The sequence below is a fragment of the Telopea speciosissima genome, chromosome 7, assembly GCF_018873765.1.
Source record: "Telopea speciosissima isolate NSW1024214 ecotype Mountain lineage chromosome 7, Tspe_v1, whole genome shotgun sequence".
NCBI lineage: Eukaryota > Viridiplantae > Streptophyta > Magnoliopsida > Proteales > Proteaceae > Telopea > Telopea speciosissima.
The window spans coordinates 5,146,163-5,164,433 of record NC_057922.1 but is presented as its reverse complement, the minus strand read 5'-3'; the positions used below and the strand labels follow the sequence as shown (position 1 = coordinate 5,164,433).

General features: G+C 37.1%; 1 protein-coding gene across 2 annotated transcripts; it reads right to left on the bottom strand.

Annotated features, from left to right (window-relative positions):
- Positions 1-5,159: 5,159 nt before the first annotated feature.
- On the bottom strand, positions 5,160-16,420 carry LOC122669597 (4-alpha-glucanotransferase, chloroplastic/amyloplastic). Of its 2 annotated transcripts, none has more exons than XM_043866392.1 (16): positions 15,920-16,420; positions 15,665-15,727; positions 14,940-15,028; positions 14,775-14,838; positions 12,396-12,474; positions 11,344-11,480; positions 11,075-11,233; positions 10,884-10,960; positions 9,968-10,107; positions 9,853-9,884; positions 9,687-9,761; positions 8,138-8,210; positions 7,061-7,149; positions 6,479-6,523; positions 6,243-6,395; positions 5,160-5,447 (listed from the first exon to the last, which is right to left on the bottom strand). In XM_043866392.1, the coding sequence occupies exons 1-16, from the start codon at positions 16,319-16,321 to the stop codon at positions 5,343-5,345; spliced, it is 1,782 nt and encodes a 593-aa protein (XP_043722327.1). In that variant the 5' UTR covers positions 16,322-16,420; the 3' UTR covers positions 5,160-5,342. The 2 variants fall into 2 exon arrangements, with proteins under 2 accessions (XP_043722327.1, XP_043722328.1); XM_043866393.1 differs by having other exon boundaries at positions 14,775-14,835; positions 15,920-16,419.
- Between the last annotated feature and the right edge of the window lie 1,851 nt (positions 16,421-18,271).

Genomic DNA, 18,271 nt, shown 5'->3' with positions numbered 1-18,271 from the left:
GTTCAATCATAAATAAAGAAGAAAAAATAAAAGATGATATTGTATAAAGAATTAGAATAGGGTGGATGAAGTTAACTGGTGCATCCAAACTTTGGAGTGTTGTGTGATTGATGTATTTCTTTAAAACAATCTCTTTGCGAAAACCAAGGGTCCCCCCTACGAACCTTGTGCATTGGGTACACCCATATTTTTTGGGAGCGAGCAGTGTTGAAGTTATTTTTCAAAAAAAAATATTTTTTGATTGATTTATTGATTTTGATTGAACTTACGGACTGGTATATACGGTCCATCCCATGTTCAATTCAATCCCAAGAGTACAGGTAACTTTCTCAAAGTACTTAAAATCTAAAAAGGAAATTAAGATCGTTCAACTTCTACATGACTTGCTTAAGGTGTTTAATGACTTCTAGTGTTCCACTTTTGATATCTATTATTAAAGATAACTACTTTACTTGGCGTATAGTTTTTTATTTGGTTCGTTGGTCGGTGCATAAATTCCTTATTGGTGCAAAGCCCAGAATGAAAATTGCTCTAAAAAATAAGTCCAGAACCCATAATTTCAACTCTGAAACTGCTCACCCCAATCGGTGCCTCTGTTAGAAAACTTTCTGTTTTGGTGTCCATATAACCTACTGATCTTACTTGTCTCAATCAGTACTCGGTGTTGACCTGCAGTTGGTGATGTGCTTTTGAGTTATATAAATTCTTTTACAAGAAAAAGTCTTCCACCCTCGTTAACTCATCCAACTATCTCAAGATAGTCAAAAAATAAATAAATTAATAGGGTCTTTAACACATGCCCATTTGTACAAATGCCTTTAAAATTTTTTTAATTACAAACTCCTTCTTACTGCCAAAATAATGTAGCTGTTCATTTGGGATGTTAGAGGTTAGTTTCAAGGAATCTAATGATCAAAATGCCCTTATGATAAAAATCCATCAAAATTAAAAAATTAAATAACCAAATTACCCTCATCTTTTCCAAATGGTTTAGGGTTTAAAACTAAAAATCAAACTCTAAACCATTTGAAAAAGATGAACCCTAAATTCAAACCTCCAAAACTGAAAATCAAACCTTCAAAAAAACCTCTTTTTCAACATTGAAACTTCATGTTAGTAGGAATTGCACATTGAAGAGCCTGGATGCCTTTACCCATGGAAGGGAATCTCTATTTGACTCAATATAGTAAAAAATAGACTTGGATCCTGTCAATCCGGGTAGCGGGCAGCCGTGTGCAGCGCCTGGGATTGAACAGGTGCATTTACTACCTTGCCCGAGTAGGGGTAAGGCGGTCAAAGCACCTGCTCAATCCCAAGCGCTGCACACAGGCTGCACGCTGCCCGGATTGACAGGATCCAAGTCCAAATCCTTAAAGAACTGGTGAATTGGTGACCCAGGTATTAAAGGTCCTAAAAATATGAGGTGGTCTCCATTTTTTCGTTTTGGAACACAAATTGTTTTCAAGAGCTTTACCATATGGAGCATGCAAGCAAAGTTTCTTTTCTAATCACACTTAGGGCAATGTCTTTGTGGACGGCAAGTAATTTATTATATTATGTTAAGTTCTGAGCCTTTGGATTCAATTTTAGAGGAATCCAAACCATACAAATGGTATCCGTTCAAGAAGGTGAAAAAAATCATAACTCTTCATCGTTTCCTTAATTCAATCATATCTTAAATAAACAAGTGGTTACTTGCACAACTGCTCCAAGATTAATCTTTTTTTTTTTAAACTAATATGATCCAAGATTCAACTTAAACACACATAACTGTAACACTCCCTCTCTTTTAAGCAACACCTTACCCACAAGTTGTCGTCTTACTAAGTTGTAGGGTTGCATGGCTGACATTCAAAGCCAGTAGGGATTTTTAGGGTTTACGTAGGATTAATTACGGAAATTTGTAGCTCTTTGTTTCTTTTTAAATTAGTATAGTAACTATTAGGATTACAGGGAATTCTTTGTAAATATAGAGAAGCGTGAGGAAGAGAGTTGTAGCTATTTTTTTCATTATTGGTGAAGACTGCTCTCATCTCTTCAGGGACATAAGCACCTTATCAAACCGTTTATATATCCTTGTGTTGTGGTTACGTGATTGTTTTTCATTTCCTTTTGTCGATGAAGAAATTTTGTTTTTATTGCGGAGAAAAATATAATTGCACCCTTCATTCCTTGGTGCTAAATAAGTACAAGGGCTTCCATTAATTCTTTCAGCTCTACATCAAGTGCTAGCTCCCACCAAGGTTCAAAATCCAGGTATTGGTCATGGCCGAAACCTTTTCGGATCAGTACAAATCGGTTAGGATTGGTAAAGAAACCCACAAAATCTTTTTTTATGGATCGGGTCATGTATCGGCCAGAGTTGATAGGTGTTGTGATCTCGGGATCGGATCGACGGATATTATTCGGATCGGATCAATCAATATCGTTTGGTATCGATCAGTATCGATCAAGATAATATAAAAAAAATTACAAACTTTGAAAAAGAAAAAAATATATTCAATTGGATCGGTCAAGGATTGGATTAGATCGACCGACCCAACCGAGTTGGCCGATCCAATCAACGATCTAGTCAAACCTTGTTGTATCAATCTAATCTTGGGATCGGCCTCGACCCGATCCGAGATTACGAACCATCGCTCCCACAGCTGCTACAAGTCTCTTGATTTGGGTATTGAGATTTTTTTCAAAGCTGACACCAGTAATGAACTAGGGTGGAAACTGCTTGTTAGTAGGAATTGCAAATTGAAGAGCTTGAATGCTTTTACCCATGGAAGTGAATCTCCATTTGACTCAATATAGTAAAAAACTGGTGAGTTTTTCAAAGATCAGGGGTAAAGCGGATTTTTCACGCATTGCTGTGTCTACGCAGCATGGTACAGGACGGGCAGCTCGGCAGTAGAAGATCCAAAAAATTGCCTAAAAATATGAGATGGACTTCAATTTATCGTTTTGGAACACAATCTGGTTTAATCAAAGCTTTACCATATGGAGTATGCAAGCAAAGTTCCTTTTCTAATGACACTTAGGGCAATGTCTTTGTGGATGGCAGGTGATACATGCTTTTTTCTCTCTCTCTCTCACTCTCTCTCGGCAAGAAAAAGAGAGGACTAACTCTGAGCCTTTGGATTCAATTTTAGAAGAATCCAAAACCTACAAAATTACATATGGTCTCCATCCAAGAGGGTCCCAAACTCTCCACGTCTCTTCTATCAAATTAAGAAGGTGAAACAAATCAAAACTCTTCACCGTTTCCTTAATTCAATCATATCTATCTTTAATACAACAAATAACCCAAAGCGCTACTCACTCTCTTTTAAGCAACATCTTACCCACAAGTTGTCATGTAACTAACTTGTAGGGTTGCATGGCTGACATTCTAATATTCTAATTTACTTGCCAATTCAAATGGGTCACTGCCTCTTACCGGGTATCAACATTGCAGTCTTATGTGTGTGTTGTGTTCTTTAGGGTTTACATGGAATTAATTATGGAAATTTGTATGTGTTTGTTTCCCTTTAAATTAGTAGAGTAATTATTAGGATTACAAGGAATTCTTTGTTAACATAGAGAAGCATGAGGAAAAGAGTTGTATGTAACCCTTTTCTCCATTACTAGTGAAGACTGCTCTCAATCATCTCTTTGTGGACGTAAGCACATTACCAAACCATGTATATATCCTTGCATTGTGGTTACGTGATTGTTTGTCTTTCTATTTCCTTTTATCGATGAAGAAATTTTGTCTTTATTGCAGAAAAAACTCTTTAAGGTAGTGCTTGAAAGAAAAACTTTCTCTTGTATATACATTTCGAACAACCAACTATGATCAAATCTTTCTTGCAATCTATTTAATACATTTGACAATCAAGAACACCTATAAACACGTTTTCAAGTTAGCAAAAAAAGAAAAATGAACAATCATAATTAATAGAATTCCACCAAGATAGAGATGGTCGAGGTGGATATCTAAATGAATTAATAAATAATAACCAGTTTAAATTAATTTTGTAAATCTTCAATTATTGCAGTCCACTTACATGGTTAATCATGTTTAATTTTCCTTTTTAAATTTAGAAGAAAATTTTTTTGACTTGTTGCTAATCTTTTTTAAACTCACAAAATTTTGTCATATTGCAAATCATCATGTAACAACTAACAAGTAACAAATTAAATAATAATTGTTCAAAGCCTTGATAGTAGCTACCAATGCCTATTCTAGTGGACACACCCTCGCAAAAGAGACAAATCTAAATTATAATCATAAAGAAAAAGGTTAACTTGAATGTTAGTAATGCATATCTTTTAGTTTTAGGATTCATAGCATATGATTCACATTATTTAAAAATAGTATAAATTCACTATAATGTTCTGGTTTAAGATTTTCAGTCTTGGTTGTAATTTTCCGGGGGAGGAATCCCCTCACAATTGATGTTACCATTAGTCTCATTACAAACTCTTCCCCCCCCCCCCCCCCTACCCTTCCATTGTTTGGGTTGAAACCACCCTTCCCCTTGAGCATCCAACCTTACCGATGTCCATGACGAAGGAATTATTCTTTCACCATGGGTGAAAGGAAACTCGATCGTTTAAATTTTGGATTCTTCATGGAACACATTTTTCTTTGGCCAGAATTTTCTTTCACACAGAGTGAAGGAGGAATTCCCTTACCACTGCCATCGGGTTCATCTGATTGGACAAGGGAGGTGTGTTTTCTTAGGCACCCATTATCATCTAATAAATCCCATCCCTAATGACTGGCAGACATTCAGGAAAGAAAATGATTTGATCCAAACTGCCAGTGGATCACCTGATAGCTTAATACTACTTAATTTCTTACGTACCCAAAAAATAAGTGTTACGAGTGTAACTAGAAATAACCTGTTCATGCACCACATGAATGTTTTAGTAGGTATTGAAAAATCAGTACAAGCAATTACTGAAATTTAATAGGAACAGTGATTCATGGAGTACAGCTTCATTGATCTTAATAATAATGAGTTTTAATGGGAATCTATTTCATTATCTACCCCCTTCCTTTTGCATACTTATCTCTGTAAGTTACATGACCAGAATACTCTCACAGAACTGTAAATCACATGAGCGAGCCTAAGATTCCCCCCAATATCAATTGATTAAAAGAGTCAATTTTATGTTTACTAATGAAAAGAGCCAAATTTATTCAAAGAAATGTCAATTCTAATTATTCATTTATGGTACAAGTTATCACTTTGGCTCAATAATTATTATGCATGAGTACAGTAGCACAGAGTATTTGTGATTGGCATATGGAATCAAAGATGATGACCGCATATGTATGGACAGCTTACTCCCCCTCCCCTTATTCACAGCCTCCCATATTTTGACAGCATATCTTTTAGCTGTTCAGCTTCCGATTTCAAGTGGTCAAAGCTCACTGAGCTAGGTATCCTCCAACTCCAATTTCCGAACTGTTACCAAAAGAGGGGAGAAAAAGAGATGAGTATGGAAAGAATGTGGCTTACATGGCTTATTGGCAAATGGTACATGATAGATTATGTCTACATCAGTCTAAAATACCAAATTGATTGTGTTACATCAGTCTAAAATACCAAACCGTCTTCAAATGAGAATTCATGGACTCAGATTGTATAAGCATCACTGCATCAGACATGGAATCAATATCACTCAGAAGATATATTGGGATTTCAAAGCAAGTCTCTGAGTCCCATGGATGAGTTTGTAGGCACAGGCACACATTAATGACGACCTAGAAGCTGGACTTCATACAAGGCCAGAAAAATATTTGTATTGACATGGGTAAGAATATTAGCTAAAATATGGAGGTTTGGAAGTGCAGCAGACCAAGGAGAATTTGCCTCAAGCAAGGTTTTAAAACTCAGGATTGAGTGGTGATTACCGGCTGATCCACCCGATCCTGGCCAATACCGTCGACTCCACCAATATCCTCTGGAATATCAGCTGGGATCGAGCTGGATCAGTAGTGTCAAATCCAGTACCGGTTTTTTAAACCTTTCCCTCAAGGGCATTGGCAGAAAAGGAACATGACTCTGGACATAAAACAACATTAGAAGTATACAACAAAAAGAAAAGAGGGGAGATGCTTCTGGCTTCTTTGTTCTAACTAACTAGTTAAGAACTTGGCAGAGAAATAATTAGAGGTTCCCATATCTTTAAAATGATTAAGAAAAATAATTTTTTATGTTTAATGTTTAATTTTGCATCTCAATAAGAAGTTCTCTTACCTGAGTTGCAGGAGTGTTCATCCTAGCAGAACTCCCTAACCGAAGGATATCTTGCATGGGTATTATAGTAGTTTGGGCCACTGATGATACTGCAAGTTGAATCAGTGCCCATGAGATATCATCTTCTTCAGTCATTGAAAGATACCTCAGAACCTACAAGAATAAAATGAAATGAATATTCAGATAGAAGCAAAATCGGACTATACTCAACAAACTGAATTATACAAAAAACTCACAGTGGATTTCTCTTCCTGCTTCAAGTTTTCCCACCAACCACGAACCTAGACAGTGTAAAAATAAGTGTTAGATTAAGTGCTTTATTAGAAAGAGAAATGCTCAAGTCAGTTTGAGAAGAGGGAAAATCTGTATTTCCCTTTTGGTGCTATACAAATGGGAGATATAAATCAAGCCTAAATGAACAATTTGACAATCCTACCAGACCATAAGCTAATTTAATTGGATATCCTGTCTGATCTGTAGGCGTTTAAATGCAAAGATCAACCAGAAGATTCCAACAGATGTAATCAATGTCTACCCAGGAGAGATTCCCCCCCCCCCCCCCAATATGGCATCTTATAGTCATCTGAACTACCCCGCATGATCTTTTCCCATCTGAACTTTTTTAATTATTTAGAATGGAAAAATGATATGGTGCCCATCCATTTCTAGAAACATTTCCGAAGCTGCCATAGTTTTAGCATCGTGTAACTTCAATTCTAAGTGCACATATGAGTTACTAGTTTAAAATGAAAAGTTAACCCATTTGTAACATAAATGAAAAGGAAAGTTTGTGAAATAGAGGACTCTTATGGTCTTACTGTGTCATTATCATGGGTCCCAGTATAAGCCACTTGATCATGCTCATGATTATGAGGCAGATGAGGGTTATCTGAACCGCTTCCAAAAGCTATAGCAGGAAAATATAAAACAAAATTCAAGTATCAAATTTATCAATATATATAGGGAAAATCTTGTCGTAACTAAAGTTGGTGAAAAGAGAAGTTGTAACCTACGTTTTTGCCCTTATAGAGATGTATATAGCACATTTCTTCTTTCAGTCAGAGTAAAATTCTGTCATTTCACATGTGTACTCGAAAAGTGTGCAAGAAAATGACAGTTCTTGAGGACATATGATAAGTCACTTTCAAATTATTTTAAAAACTCTTTTTTACCCAACTTACAAACTTTTGGGAATAAGACAAAGGGCAAATTTTTCAGTTTCATTACTTTGGTTACAACAAGATGCACACACACACACACACACACACACACTATATATATATATATATGGGAAGCAGTTCTCTGTCCGGGAGTGTGGCCTACGCCAGCACTCCCATGTGTCTATCTCTCTCATCCTTAAAACAAGGGGGCAGAAGTGTCTTTTCACATGGGGAGGAGAGAGATAAACTCATGGGAGTGCTGGCGTAGGCCACACTCCCGGACAGAGAACTTTTTCCCTATATATATATATATATATTTATTGTGTTCTCTGTCCGGAAGAACGCCCCTGCGCCCAGACATAGGGATATCTGAAATGACCATCACACCCTTCCTGGTCAATGCCCCCATGTGCTTTCTCATTGGCCAGGGCACTGGTGCAGGGGCCACGCTCCCGGACAGTACAGGGAAATGGTTCTCTGAGTTGCCAGTGCAGGGTACGCTAGCACCTCTGTGTCCATCTCTCTCCTCACATGAAATGACCTTGCTGCCTTCCTAAGTACAAAACCATTTTGTCTCACCTCACTGTGCACTCCCCTATGCCACTTGCCCAAAGGACCCTCTCCCATATATATATAAGTACCAGAGGGTAGTAAATCAGCAGTGGCTCAAGGGCAAAGAGAGAGAACGAGAGGAGGGGTGGAAGAAGAATACTCGGACCCTAATTTTCTTATTACCAAACTGGAGGACGGCCATCCCAGGTGCTCCAATGGCTTTCCGAAGGTTGACAACATCCTCAGTGATTACTCCCTGTCATGATGATGGTATAGATTGTTAAGAAAATTAAAGAACAATCAAAAGTAACATATTGAGAAGCAAAAAAATTTCAGTCCAATAGAACAAGGGGGTATTTGTGTACTTTAATGCGACAAAATCCTCATAATTATAACAAGAAGATAATAAAGCACACAACCCTCTTCTTTCCTTTCTTATCCAACCCCCAAAAGTTTTAGAAAACTAATAATATAATAACGCAGAAAAGGAAGAAAGTTGAGTTTCTACAAACTAGAAACAAGTCCTGAAAACGACCTGAAAAGGCAAAGGGAGAAACAATGCAAAACTTCACATTACAGCTACAGAATCAATTGTTTAGGATAGCTTCCCATTTATAGATTCAAAAGGATTATGTTACACCCTGAAAGTCTTGTACTAATAAATCCAGAAACATTATATTTCTTCTATGGTTCTGATCACTAAATGTGGGCATTTCCCTGTTTATATCAGACTTCCTAGATACATTGTTTCTAGATGTGTCACACAATAGGAAACATCATTTCGAAAGGAATTCATTCTCCAACTGCTTATTACGTAATGACATAAATTCAGGGGTATACTTATCCATCCCCTATTATTAATTTAATATATATCTACACTGTCATGCTCACGGTTTGGGATTTACCCAAAACCGTGAGCCTCTTTCTTTTGGCTTGTGGTAATCTCCTTTCTCCTTCTTTTCTCTCCTCTCACTCCTTTCTCTCTTGAGTAGGAGTCTGTAGAACTGGTAGCTTGTTTCTGATATTGTTTCACACCCAACATCATTGTCACCATCAGGTCCCTTCTCTTCTAGTCACTCTGTCATTTTCTCCTTTAGCTGCAAACCTGGAGCTTAATTTTACCTCAATAAAGCAATGAGACTTTCATTCTGGTCCAATTGACTAAGGGTATTAAGTAAAAATCTTTTCTTTTCATCAAGGTTTCCAAAATCCCTTATCCCACGTCCTAGAGTTCTAAGCTTTTTCAGCATATGATGCCAATGATAAGCATTTATAACCTTCTTGTGTAAAGTGATGAGTCAAGCCAAAAACTTGCTTTTTGTTTTTTATTTATTATTATTTTTTGGGGGGAGGGGGCTGCGAAGCAACATATTTACAGAAACTATTTCATAGGCGTGCATAGATCTATAATCAAGAATATGTTGCATATTCATCCTTCAACTCATGTTATTTGCCCAAGTCAATTGTAATGGAGCTGCTCAATATTGTCAAATTTTTCTCTTCATGTTTTTGTTAAAATAGGAAATTGTAATTCTACAAAAGAGAGCTCCTCAGAGTTGACTTCAACAGCTGTCATACCAAGTAAAATATTTTCAAAACATTTAGATTTCTTTCTAGGAACTTCAGATTAGAGGTCCCCAAAGAAAGTTACCACCAGGCACCAGGGTAATGAAATCGTAAAGCTGAGATAAAAGGGAAAGCTAGAGAAAGAACAGAATCAGATAATACATACCAAGTCTTCTGCTATTATATCTATCTGTCCAACAGCTCTGAAGATTGCATCAAATAAGGCCTTTCTTGGTCCAGCCTACTTTCAATAAATATAAAGAAGAGAGAGTGAATTATTGGAAAGACCAAAGAATCAAGCTTTGGGATATGAATATTAATGAGAGCCTGACCTTCCATTTCCCAAACATTGCAATATTTGATTCTACACATTTAAGAAATTATTGTTATTCAAATATATTTGTATAGCAAGAAGTGACTGAACCTATATAACTCAGACAATCTCACCTGCAGGAACAGCCCAATAGCCAGCAAATCCTCGGAAATGGTCTATCCTGAATTCATCAAACAGATTACATGCACGTCGTATCCTCCGTATCCACCAAGAATATCCATCTTCCTCCATGGCTCTCCAATCATAAAGAGGACTGTTAAGTGGTATAATGTTAAAAGTAATTAATAGAGTTTAACTGAATTCCCAGCAGCAACATGTCTAAGATTGAGAAAATTGGACATGATTTCGAAAATAAATAAATAAATTAAATGGTTGCTGATATGGTGGAAGACTATGCTTGGATTTATGGTGTTTTCTTTTCCCTCTGTCCTTGTTTCTAAACTAATACCTAATGGGAATTTATCTCATAGCAACAGGATTATTCTTTCCACTGCAGGTATTGCCCATAATTCTTTTCTAAATCCCTCAATTAACACAATTTATAAAATATTATGCATAAACAAGAAGAAAAAAAAAGTATGCAGAAAGCAAGTATCAGGAGCTCCAAATTATCTGGTGGATGTACAGGATGATTTAAAAACATAATACAGCTATATGTAGCATAGATGGAAGGGCATGGGATGAAAATTTGGATCATCTCAGACTTTCCTTGGAACTAATTATAACCAACTGAATTAAAAAAATATATATATGGATGGCCGGGATCATCATCTGAGGTCAAAGCTTGGCCAACCCGATCTAGTGGCTAGAAGCCATTGAATAGTGGGACTCAGCTCTGCATTTTCCACATCAATCATATTGACTTTTGACTTGTCCCATTTTCACAATCTTCGAAATCATTCCAGCAAATTTCTTCAACAAGTAATGCTTTGCTGACAAGTTAACCTTAGTAATGAAATTTATACTCTAAAACTTTCAAAAGAAAACCCAATACATCCACTTGGTGATATCTGGTGATCTGATTTCAACCTGTTCCACAGCTGTCCAGTTTCACTGAAAGCATCTGGAGGAACACCACTAACAAGAAGAGGAAAGCCACTTCGGTTCTGCCAAACAAAGATGACAGTCAGTGACATTATTTTAGAATGATTTTTAGAATGATCTTGAAGCTATTGATTATATGATTAACATCTTCTGTAATCCCGTAGAGAACTACTCACCAGCAAAAATAGTTTCTTATTTGCCCAAACATCTGCACTGTGATAACCTACATAAATAGGCATATCTCCCATTATCTTGATACCCTTCTTCTGTGCATAGTTGCGAACTTTCCGCCATTGTCTTTGAAATAAGAACTGTTGTGCAATGAATAAGTCTATCTGTGTTGAGGAAAGAACAAATAAATCTTAATGAGGATTTGTAACAACAATTAGAGTACCTGTGAGACACTATAGCCTGGAGATGATACAAATCGTGAGCCAGTACTTACAAATTTTTTCTGGCTTTGGTAAATTTCTTCCAAGGCCATAAGATGGCGATTCTTCAAAGGTTCAGGCCACTCATTCCAAGTGAACGTATTTAGAGAATTGTCCATGGCAGCAAAATAAGCAGCATCTTCAAGCCAACCTAAAAAGAATTACAAATAGTTTACATACACAGATGAGGAAGGAATTTAATTACTAAAATCCGAAAGGGAAGAATTGTTAAAAAGGGGGAAGCTTCTGGTTGTTATTTGTGTCTGTTACTGTGTATACATGCTTGCATGAAAGTTTGTGTGTGTGTGTGTGTGTGAAACGATATTGCAACTTTGCAATATAATACTGCTGAATATTATGAAATAAGAAAAAAGATGTCTGAATCTCCGTAATGTTAAAGAGATGGAATAATTTAAAACTCAAATCCTGATATAATAAATAGCTTAAGATAGATAGTTATTCAAGCAATCTGAAAGGGACAACGGAACAGGGGGAGAAAAAAGGGCTCAATAAAACATGTAAGTAAATAAAACCAGAGAATGTAAAATGCTTAAGTAGACAAGAAACTATTACAGAATCACCAAGTATAAAACAGTTCATACAGAACCCCATGATATAGGATTGATCAATCCAATCAAATCCCATAGGTAGAGCATCACTGGATAATTCAATCCTGCCAATAGGTCAAGTAATCCATCCCGATTCAGATTGGGATCAGCTGAGACCAATCCAATCCCTTACAAAATTCCTTGAAACCATGTCATAATAATTCCCATCTTCTGATATCTAATTGCTAATTTATTACAAGAATGCATCTCATTTCAACTTCAATAACTACCACAGTTATCAACTCAAAAAATGAAGAAGTGAAACATTGAACATGAAAACTATTTGATGGTGAGTCTTTAACATTCCTACATAATTTCCAATAAACAAATTTCTGCTCTGATGAAACTGTCCAAGTATGTGATGCTATAGATCCACAATTAATTACACAGGCCTGTATCATAATATAAATTAATAGGAGTAAGATCAAGTTACATACCGGTAGAAAAATATTAATTACCTGATATTTCTGGGTCTCTACAGAAATCTTCAAGCTCATTTTTAAGTTCCCCTTCACTTAGAATGAGCCTCTCTGCAGCCTAACAAGAGAATAGAAATAACAGCCATGTTCATGTAATAATATTCAAAAGGGAGTGATTCGAGCACGAAAACAAGAAAAGATAAAAAAAAATGACCGCTGAACTACCATAAGATTTTCTTCCAGAGATCGATTTATGATATTGTTGTCTACCTCCCCCCCCACCCCAATGGATAACAGATTTAATTTCGAGTGATGTGGGAGGCTGGTGGTTTTTTTATCAATTGATTATCCATGTTGCCAATGGTATGGTCCCAGGGAGGCAGGTACAGACTAGAGAGAGTTTAAGATGGTTTATCATCAAGTCAGTTGCTTCTTAAACTCAATTTTCTGTCCATGTCAGAATATCAGGGCCTATGCCATGTGAATTTCTCCATCTACCACAACTTCAACCAAGGAAGGAGCATCTTCCAGATAAGCAACCTCTGGCCAAAATTTCACTACCAATTTTTTAGCAAGAGTAAGCCCATCTTCAAACGGATATAGGAAGATGCATCAGGCTGTATGAGCTAAACAGAAGGCAAGAACACATATATGCACACAGTGCCCTTGAGGTCATCATCCAGTGTGACCAACATTTTTAACAGCCATTTTCAGAACAACATTTTCATTAGAGGATCTCATAATTAATTGGATCTGGGCCAACTAGAAAAGATTCGAGATATTCTAATGATCCAAGCAAAGATAGATGAGAGAGAAGTTAACTCTTTAAAGTAATCCCCATCAGCTTATAAGAGTTCAGAAAACCTATTTCAGAAAGGAAAGGCTATTTAAGACCAACATTTTTAAGTGTCAGTATTAGATCTGCTGATCCACCGATCCATATCAGGATTGGTGAAGGCTGATCCACTCTGCCAATCCATAGAGGACTAGGCTACTATGCCTTGTATCCCGATTCCTATAACTTTATCATCCTCTGCCACCAAATAAACATTTGCAGCTGAATAAGAGAATCAGCCAAGACTGACCCAATCCCGGATCTGGCCCTGGTCTTTAAATCCTTATTTAAAACTGTAAAGGGCCCTCCACCAGATTTATCTTGATGCATAATAACCTCAAAAGAAAAGTTGAATAAAACTCAATTCCTGGAATCCCTAAAGAAATCAACCCCACAGATCCAGATTGCGAAGTCCTTCACTTTGTGTATTAATTTTATGGGAGACTGTTTCCTGTCTGAGGGCGTAGCCTCTAGCAACCCCCCCCCTCTCTCTGTCTCTCTCCTCTGCATGAAATGACCTCTCTGTCCCCCTATTGATTAAACTGATATGGGGACATTTATTGGCTCTCACCTGCCCACATAGCCTCCACTACCGGACAGGAAACACCCTCCCTAATTTTATACTGCGACTAATTAATAAGACAACATCAATAAAAGTGGGATACCAAAAAATGGTGGGATACTTTAACCACAACAACACCCAAAGCATTTTTGTTGGTTATGAAGACCAGTTCAAACTTTTGAAGAGCAAAAGCTATATTGAAAGCCAATGAGGGCTCACAGAATTATCATTAAAGCAGCTAGGTAACAACCACACTGGTTCCTAGGTGCCTAGGGAATTAACCAGCAACTGAATCTTACAGAATTTCTCATTTCAATGAATACCATGCTTTCTCTACTAATGACATATAGACATATATCCTTCAATAAAATAGCATTTAAAAACAAAAAGATATATATTTTTTACACTGTAGCTGCATAAAACTTATATTATATGCCATACCAAATATTAGTATATGAAGAACCAAAAGCATAAGAAATGGACTTGTCAGGTTTCCAAGGCAAATGTGCACCTAAGAACCTGTAGCAATACCAGATCATGTTTCTTCAAAATGGATAAACAAAAGGCTTACAGGACCAACTTCTTGACGGACCTCTAAGGACTAGACTTCTACATGTTGAAAAGTGAAGGAATGAGTCTACTAGAAGAAAAAGTCTAGCATATAAACTCTGCTGCATTGCTTCGAAAGAGAATCATAAATCACCAAAAGTTAGAAGCATAATCATACCACGACCCAGAATGATGACAGCCGTATCATGTAAACAGGCAAACATGCTCCATTTTTTTCCAAAACTAAGTTCAGGAGAAAGGATTAAATTGAAATCCATGAAGTGGTTAGGTTTCTCTTTTCTTGTTTTCCGCACATTGCTTTTAGAAATAGGAAGAATATTCAATCCACCCAGAATTACAGAATTCCAAAAAATGAAACAAAGAAGTCCAGCATATACTTAAGAAAACACATTATCTGTACCATATATGGTAAAGTACTACAAATGTTAATTAGGAAGCTCCATACAATTACCTTGGCTAACAAAGGATCCTTCACATCAGCAACAGTTGAATACTTCACACATTCAGCATCCCTGCATTAATGAAATGAAATATTATTGACAAGAACATTTACGAGGAACCACAAATTTAAGCTTTTAAGTTTTAATAAAGCATTTTGGAAATTAAAAATCCTCACATTGGTTTCGGAAGCTCCTCCTTCAATAACAAACCATCCTTAACGAGCTCTTCTAGAGAAATCAAAAGGGTGTTGCCACAGTTTGCATCCTGTTGGAAACCATAAAAAAGAACCAGTACCTTAAATACTATGAAAACTGAAGTCACAACAGTTGAGCCGTCTCTCTAACATATTGGTTGAAGATCTACATTGGTCCGGGGTTTGACATTTAAAAAAAAAATATATATATATATATATATATATACAAAAAATGGATTTATGAAGATAGAGGAGATATATATTATTAAAAATAAAAAGATCAAAGATGATATGAGGGCTGCCACAGGAAGACAGATATTATCCCAAGATGCGAAGTATGTACACAATATCAAACAAGTGCTCTACAAGACCAACACAATTGCTGGATAGGAGCCATCGGGTATCCCTGAGTCATGCACTTAAGACACTGGGGACCATTTGATGCGTCCAACTTTGAAGACTCAACTGTCACAGCCAAACATAACTGGATGGTGTGAACAATCTTTGCTGGATCGTATCATCTTCCAACGTTCAAAATAATGACGGTCAACAGAATCAAATGTATCAGATAGTCAGCATCATCCATCGAGTCAACTCTTTTGACTAAGAGATAACACTATTTGGGAATTTCATTACATTAATGATGATTCATATATACTCTAAATCAGTCCAAGAATGCTACCACTGCTAATGAGAGCAAGAAGTACCTGGCCAGAGTAAGGCGATCCTTCTTCATTAGCCTTCCTTCCAGGAGGAACAAGAGGAAGAACCTGCACATATGGAAACAAAGAATTCGATATCAAAAACCAATATTTCGAATTCAAGCATAACTTTTTAACGAGTTTAATAGACACAAGAAGATTCCAGTATGAACTCAAACGAGCTTACGGATGCAATTCAATGGAAATAAACTGGTAGCAGCAATTTACAACAAGTGAACTTGGAAAAGAAAGAAACCTCACCTGCCAGACTGAGCAACCTGCTTCATGAAGCCAATCCAGGAAACGGAAGGCCTCTCCACCGAGATCTCCGATACCGTACGGCCCAGGCAACGACGTCGGATGAAGCAAAATTCCAGCTCTTCTCCTCTGCTTCGGATCCCTCTTCGGAAACCAATCTCCGTAGTTATCGGGTAGGTCCTCTCCGACGCGGACAAGATCTGCAGGGGTGGCAACACGGGAAGACAGCGGCTGCAAAGACGACATTCTTCGTCTCGTTTTCGATTTCAAACCAGTTAATGAGCAGATATTGCTGTTATTGGCGGTGGGGGAGAATGAGGATGAGAAGTTGCAGAATTTAGGAGGGAGAAGCTGAGTGGAAGAAGAAGGTGCGAGAGAAAGAGAAAGATAACGAGAAGTGGCCATTGAAGGCTCTGAAATGTTTTGAAAAGTTTGAGAGAGGAGAGATGCAAGCAATTTAGAAATTTGAGGTAGAGGCTGGAAGTGGAAGGTACGGAATCGCAGGTGGATCCGCCATTGCGGAGAACTGCGTCTGTGAAGGCTTGAGAGGAGGAATTGCACGTGTGACACAGACTCTACTAGAGCAGCGAGTGACGGTGGACGGAAGTGCCGTCTCCCACGTGTAATCATTCGATCGCATTGGCCCTACGTACCAAGAGACACTTCATCCGCTCATAGTTTTTTTTGTTTTTTTTGCAATCATCCGATCATAGTTTATTATAGGGAATCTGTGAACAGTGAAGAGTGAAGACTGTAGGATTGGTCTACCTAAAAAAGAAGACTGTAGGATTGGGGACCGCATTAAAGTCCGATTCAGTTTTGTGGGCTGTGTTTGGTTTGCATTCTTAGAATGCATTCTATTTATTAGAGGTAGAGGCCACGAAAAATAGAATGCACTGCCTTGCGTTCAGACATAGGGGCAGGCGAAATGATGGCCATACCCTCAGAATATTCCGCCTATATTAATTCAAATTTAACAATTAACATGTCACGACTCAGGACCTTAGGGTGTACTTGTTTACAAAATTTTAACTAGAGTAGAAATAGAGACACATGGTAATTAGAATATTTTGAATCAACATTCATTTTTCAAAACAAAAGATTTTTCTTTTTAAAAAAAAAAATGCGAACACAAATAAAAATGCCTTTGAAATCACCAACCCAACAAAAAGATGGGAAAGGTGGGTGGTTGAAATAGTGTAGTTTGTTTTGCCATAAAACAAAGGCGGACGATTGAAACACTGTAATTAGTTTTTATTTAAGTATGAAATATAAAATTAAAGTTCTTTCTCCTATGGGTGGTGAAAGCAAAAGAACGCTTTTTCAAATGGTGAAATAGGGAAACAAAATGGGACAAGGTTGGTCACACCGATTGAGCGCTGCAAGCTGCTGGGTGTTGTGTCTCTCTCTCTCTCTCTCTCGCTCTCTCGCTCTCTCTCTTTTGTCCCTCCCCCACCATTCTGAAATGACTCTCATGCCCCTCTTAAATTATACTTCATCCCCTTCCCCCATTGGTGCCACTCGCTAGAATATGACATGAGGGCGGTGTGTCTATCCTTCTCCCAAACAAAATATTGTGAGCATGAAGGTCAAAAAAGGTTGGCTATTAGTGTGAAACAAAATGCTTTATTGTCATGAAATAATATTAAATGTTTGGAAAATAGATCTCTGTCCAAGAGTGTGGCTTACACCAGCACTCCCATGAGTCTATCTCTCTCCTTCCCATGTGAAAAGACATCTTTGTCACCTTATTTTAAAGAGGAGAGAGATAGACTCATAGAAGTGTTGACGTAGGCCACACACCCGTACAAAAAATTGCTTCCCTAAATGTTTTTGGCAAGTGAGTGAAGGAATAATATCCGAGTTTCAAACAAAGAAGGCGGGGACCTCTAGCTATCAAAAAGTGATTTGTCTTGCTAAAAACTTATTTGTTTTTTTCTTGGGTAATGTCTTACTAGAAACCAGAGAAGCATCTAGATGTATACTCTCAAATCTCAACTCTCAAGCCCTAGCCCGAAATTGTTACTTATACACAACAATTCTTGATCCAGATGAATAAATTTCTCTTTCTCCAATCCCCGGGAGAAGTTAATTTCAATTTCATAATAAATTAAGTAAAGGGGATTTAATTTGTGTGAATCAGAGTCGGTAATAATTTATTTCACTTTTTAACAACAATATAAAATATTGGTACTCTTTTCTATTATGAATGGTGCTATTAAATCTCATTAGACGAAGCTTTGGTGTTGTTAATCTCTTCAGAATTTTTTTCTTTTTTTGGTCTTTTTGGATATATTTATACTTCTCTTTTCTGCTTTTTTAAGAAATAGGTATTGAGAAATTAAATAATTTGTA

Excerpts from the sequence above, each read along its gene's own strand:
- LOC122669597 (XM_043866392.1), bottom strand. The coding sequence starts at position 16,321 with ATGGCCACTTCTCGTTATCTTTCTCTTTCTCTCGCACCTTCTTCTTCC. Across the intron at positions 11,481-12,395 it reads TAGAGACCCAGAAATATCAG|GTTGGCTTGAAGATGCTGCT; the intron begins GTAATTAATATT and ends AATTCTTTTTAG. Across the intron at positions 9,762-9,852 it reads CAATGTTTGGGAAATGGAAG|GCTGGACCAAGAAAGGCCTT; the intron begins GTCAGGCTCTCA and ends TATTGAAAGTAG.